Here is a 6,000-nt window from a genome sequence, read left to right as displayed (position 1 = left end):
TGAGGAGCCTCCTTTGGGATCTGTAACAGTGACCTGCAGTGATTGTTGAAAGTCTTTGTCTGTAAGAGCAGCAAGTGTTCAACAAAGCCTAAGATGTTTCCAGTAAGTGTGCATGCTCCATGGGGAGTTCTACTTTATAGTCCATTTTGGGAGGAAGAAGAGCTGCAGAATTTGATCAGCTGACTAAACTCAATTCTTATTTAGGTAGAATGAAGATAATCGTACACAGTGGTGCTCAGTGTCTGTGATTAACCCTCCTACATTTCAAAGTACTTCTGGTGCTTGTGTGTTGAAATATTCCACAAGGAAATGGTCAAAGCTACAATATATGTGGCATGTCACACAGTTTTTTATATTTTCTATTGCAAGGTGTTCTAAATAGGAACAGTCATATGTTTGATTTGGCTAGGGAGCAGAACGAGGGCTAACGAGCAATAGCTTTAAGTATGTGGAGGAGTTTGCTTATATTCCAATTAAGCTGCCTTTCTGTCAGGTGCTTGATAACTGCTCTCTGCATTCCCCTGAATGGCTGAGTGGCTTGCACGCTTAGAGCTCACTGCTATCTCCAGAATCTTCTCTGAAACCAGCTGCTTCAAGGTTGAGCTAAGAGACGTAGTCACTGTTCTTTTTTTTATCTAATTAAGCTTTTCTTTCCCCCTCCCCCTCCCTGTGCTGCTCTTTTTTTTTCCTGACTCGGCTGTTTGCAGGCAATATTTAAGCATTGTTCTCTGGCTTGTCCTATTTTTTTTTGTTTTGTTTGCTGATTTGTAGGTGAATGGATGGTCTTCAAAAGAAAACAGAAAGGCCAGAAACTTGCTTAATGTGAGGGGGTTTACACTTAATCAGCTGGGAGGAGAGGACCATGGCCGTGCAGCTTGCCCCTGAACCTGCTTTCAGTTTACTTACGGTAAGTGATTCTGCTGAACTGACACATATTCTACACTGCTGTGATTTCAACCAGTCTCTCAAGATTTGTCTTTTTTTTTGCTCCTGTTTTAGGTTTGCCATAAGCAGTGCATAAGTAGGTACTTCATTTTGTCTTGCAATCTGGTCGAGTAATGAGGGGATGAAATTCTGTGGCTTTAGGGTATAAATAAGTAAGCAAGGGCCTGTGCAGGGTTCTCCAAGCGAAGAAGATGTCATCATTTCTCAGGGGAGTGCACAGTTACACATCCTTAACAGGATGGGTTCATTTGACATGCCCAGTAAGCTGTGTAAAATAGATGCTGTGTAACAAGAATATTATCAGCATTTGCAGTATGTTACTACAGTTCTTTAACGGCCTACCCATGTCCATATTATTCGAAAGGTTTTGTTTAATTTTTGAATGATAAATTGCTACGATTCTGCTTTTCACTTCGTAAGGGTGTGTGTGTTTTGAAGTTTTTGCAAGAAGCAACATAACAGTGAATGATATCATGGCTTAAAAGAGGCATTCCGACATCACTGTGTGGATCGTTGTTTACACCAATGACTAATAAATTATCCCTTTGTTTTGTTCGAATAATCCATTCTTAATTGTCTTACTGATGAAGGGCTTTTTAAACAAAAAAAGACTGACATTGTGTTTACTGCAAGGAACAAAGTAGTTATTATGGCCTGTGGTAGCAGACCCAGAATGGGGTATCCACATGATGTCATGTAATATATCTTGAATATTGTGTTGACTTGAATATCTACTGTATTGTGTGACTGATGTTAAAAACAAGATAAAGTGCACTTGACACAGTATGATATTTGATATTTTCCTGCAAGCAAACAGACACTCTGATTATTATTCTAATCTGACGCTGTGCGAGAGGCAATAAAGGACATGGCAATTGTGGAATTAATTTGGCTCAAATTCTCATCTTAACCGCTGGCAAATGCAAATGTGTATGTGGGAGCTTATTGTTTTGTTAGATCACGGTAGAGGTTAGGAATGGAGATAAACTACTGTTTCACAAAGTGCCTGGAAATGCCACCCTGTTAGAACCCCATGGCACCAACTGGTGGTATGGCACCAGTCGCTTTGTACTGAAGCCTTTGAAATGACAGTTGGACCAAAATAAAAGCCCAGTAGAATTGAACGTTACAGTAAGAGCTATGACAATAATGAGGCACCTATTAAATTGCCATCTGTTTCTGCCCAGAACAGCTGCAGAGCTGATAGACTGTACTGATTTGTCATTTTGATTTTTACAGACATTAAAGACATTTAACAGCAGGAATCTGTGACTCTGTCTCATGTGTATACAATTCCCTCCTGTACGCTAGAGACGCAAGTCAGCAGTTCACAGCTCTACAGTTAATTTGGGTGACCGAGGTCAATGCTGGTTTACAAAGTGGATTGGGAAAAGAGGTTGAAGAACTAAACTTAAATTAAAGTGTTTTCCTCCTGTTTGCCTTTTCCCTCTTAGCTTCCACTCCCATCGCCGAATGTGGGATGTGCAAGACTGAACAGAGGCATTGGAGATTCTGACCGGAATTTTATCCGCACTTTGGAGATGGACTGGGAGGTGGGAATGGTGGTAAGATGGCAGTGGAAGGAATCGGGGGGGGGGGGGGATAGACTGATGTGTTCCCGCCGCCACGGGATATTCCCAGTGGCAGTAACAGCAGCGGCTCAGCTGCTCGCCGACTGAAGGTAGGCGGCCAATTAAGATAATTAATTGGTCTATTGACAGCCATTTTACCAGGATGCCAGCAGTTCCTCAACATCGGAAACGCCCATAGCTAGACTACCAGCTACATCGAGGCAGCCTCCCAGCAGCTTTTCAGGGAGTGGGGCCTTCCTTTCTGGAGACTCCATGGCCCATGCAGGGGCCCACCTGAGGCAATGGTCGTCCCTAACACTGCTGCTAATGGGTTCACCCCTCCGATCACGGGGTCTTCCTGCCTGACCCAGCACGTCAATATATTTTCTGCTGGCCTTTGAAGAGCGCCTCACGCTGGAGGCGCCTCTCCTTCCCCTCGCAGCCTCAGAGCTGCTGGCCCTCTGATCGGACGACGGTGCGGAGAGGCAGGCTGCCATCCTAAATGCGATGGCCTTTTAATTGGCCACCGCTGGTAAAATTGCTGCCATAACCCCACCATTTTCCCACGGGAGCTTGGAACCTGAATTGGGATGTTGACACTCTCAGTGTGAGAATAAAATCCCAGCTATTGTTTGTATCAACTGGGGAATGTACTTCTGAGTTACAGAAATACTCCTGCTGTTGCCTCCTTCCCTATTCTGTCCCCCTACCCAAATGATGGAACATTACATTTTGCCTCACAGCTCCAGGGAGCCGGGTTTAGTTCTGGGGACTGCCTGTGTGGAGTTTGCAAGTTCTCCCTGTGCCCGCGTGGGTTTTCGCCGGGTGCTCCGGTTTCCTCCCACAGCCAAAGACTTGCAGGTTGATAGGTAAATTGGTCATTGTAAATTGCCCCTAGTGTAGGCCGGTGGTAGGAATATGGGATTATTGTAGGGTTAGTATAAATGGGTGGTTGTTGGTCGGCACAGACTCGGTGGGCCGAAGGGCCTGTTTCAGTGCTGTATCTCTCAATAAATAAAATACACTGTGCTCACAGAGCTGGAGGATTTCACATAAGCTTGGTAAAGGAAGTCAAGTTAGAGTGTGAATTGAAAGTGAGATTCAGAAGCTATGGCTGGGATTTTATTGGCATGCAGCGAGTCCCTATGCCTGGGCCAAATATAGGTCCTGAGTCCATGCAGGTGCACGACGGGAACACGGCGGCAATTTTACTGGGGCAGCTAATTCAGAGGTTGCCACCCCATTAAGGACAGCGACCTGACTCTCCAAACTATCACTGATAGAAGTCGCTGCTGCTGTGGCTACAAGGGGAGGAGAGGGTGCCTCCATGTTGAGAAATATATTGATGTGCCAGGACCAGGCAGGTAGGCCTCTGTGATTGGATGGGTGAGCCGCAGGGGTGGCATTGCCGCTGGTGGGCCCTCTGTTGGCCATGGAGCTTCTGGAAAGGAAGGCTCCCCCACCCCACCAGCCCCAGAAGGCCATTGGGAGGCCACCTCAATATAGCTGGCAGTCTCCCCGTGTGGAGCTTTTCCAACGCCAGTAAAATGCTGGCAATAGGCCATTAATTACCTTATTTGCTGTACCCACCACTGGGTGTATTCCCAGTGGTGGTCACACATTGGGCTTCCCTCCTGAATCCTTCCATTGCCATTTTACCACCACTCCCACCTCCCAGCCTGTCTCCGACGGGCTGGCAAAATTCAGGCCTCCAGTGTTGTCAGAGAACCGTATTTATTTTCTCCTTGGATTAAGACAGTGTGCCTTTAAAACAGGGAGAAGCTTTTGGATTTCTGAGGCATAGTGTGCCAGCTGCACTTGTTACTTAGGCCACAGCAGGAGAGAGAGAGGGGTCACATCGTATAATGTTTCAATTTGACTGTGTGTAAAACTGGCAAAAACTAGACTGAACCAGCCACCAGCGAGATGTGCTACTAAAGAAAAGAGCTGTCTATTCTCTCTCAGCAGAAATTCTACAAGGCGCTACAGGCCATGTTAATTGCTTAAGGAGGAAAAAAGTCCTTTTTTTTTTGAAGAGACCATTTGTATTGCTGAAGGCAGCAAAACTCCTTTTCTTTACTTCCAAGCTGGGAAGTATTTGCTTCAAGATTAAATCTTTCTTGACTGATTGTGTTTTCTGGAATTCACCCGTGGTCTTGATGCCGGCTGCAGCCGAAGTGTTTTGAATCTACTAAGACTATTTCATCAAATCCGTGTGGAGACTTTGAGTAGCATTTGATTATTTTCAAATTAGAATACCACATTCATCGGGAACGTAACCCATAAAGATGTACTTATTTATTTATTCTTCAGGGACAGCTCATTTTTAAATACATCTTTTTTTTAAAAAGAAACCGGTTAACTATAATTTTAGAATGTGTGTATGAATGGGGGAGTTAGGTCAAAATAAGAAGTTATAAGGTCTTTAGACATAGGTTTATCTTAATAGTGTTTAAGATTTAGTTTTAATAAATAGTTAATTAGTTGTTGTCTAAAGATACCTGGTTTGCTCTGTTTAATTCTGGGAGTTACTAGAGTGTTTAATTTGGCTGTTTTCCGGTTGGGTGAGAAAACTTTAATATGCTGCAACCTGTGGAGTGATGGGACTGAATTGACGGTGCATTGCTCCCACCTCGGTTGTAACATATTTTAATTGTGTGTCTCGTCCGTGTACAGAATCAGATTAATTGGTGGGCTCACGTTTGGAATCATATTAATTGCTCGTTTCTGGGACAATATATAAATTGAGGTCTTGCGTCTGGCATCATATTAATTGCTGTGGCGTCTGGGATCATATATAATGGAAACTCGATTGTCGGGATCCAAATCTAATGGCAATTACACAAAAAATATAAAGGGAACCAGGTTTCTTGTATAAGAAGCTACAGTCAATATTATCAGAATGGCATTAGCAGTTGCAGCAGAGTTTCTGGGAAAGGAGAATGTTTCTGTCGGTGATTTAATAACTTTAAGAATAAACTAAAAGGATTGGCGGCAAAATTGGGGTTAGAATTGAAATCAGGTGCCAAAAAAGCAGTGATATTTGATGTAATAGTCAAGATAGTAAGTCAGACAGTGATGCAGTGGAATTGGCTAGAATTCAGTTGGAAACGAAAAAACGTGAGCAGGAACAAGAGATGAAAAAACTTAGGTTTCACCAGGAAACAGAAAAAGAAATAGCAATAAGAAAACATGGACTTCAGAGTGAAAGAGAAGAGAGGGAATTTTGTTTTAAAGAGATGGAATGAAAACAAAGAGGTGGTCTTGACTCCAGGGAAAATTCTAGTCAGGAAGAATTTGAATTCAGCCCAGGACCCAGCGAAAAGCTGTATAAATTTTTACAAGCTCCTCCTAGGTTTGAGGAAAGGGACGTGGGAAAATTTTAATAATATGCTGCGACCTGTGGAGTGATGGGACTGAATTGACAGTGCATTGCTCCAGCCTCAGTGGTAACAATGTCAATCATTCAGTCTGTGCTCAAAAG

General features: G+C 43.6%; 1 protein-coding gene across 1 annotated transcript in view; it reads left to right on the top strand.

Moving 5' to 3' along the window:
- The first annotated feature begins 728 nt into the window (after positions 1-728).
- Positions 729-6,000, top strand: part of frmd4a (FERM domain containing 4A) — a 688,700-nt gene continuing 683,428 nt past the window's right edge. The window contains exon 1 of the mRNA XM_068059571.1: positions 729-907. Within this exon, the coding sequence (XP_067915672.1) occupies positions 863-907 (45 nt within the window). The 5' untranslated portion in view covers positions 729-862. The remainder of the gene's footprint in view (positions 908-6,000) is intronic.

The sequence above is a fragment of the Heterodontus francisci genome, chromosome 27 (genome assembly GCF_036365525.1).
Source record: "Heterodontus francisci isolate sHetFra1 chromosome 27, sHetFra1.hap1, whole genome shotgun sequence".
Taxonomy (NCBI): Eukaryota; Metazoa; Chordata; class Chondrichthyes; order Heterodontiformes; family Heterodontidae; genus Heterodontus; species Heterodontus francisci.
This window is presented reverse-complemented; position numbering and strand designations above follow the sequence as displayed.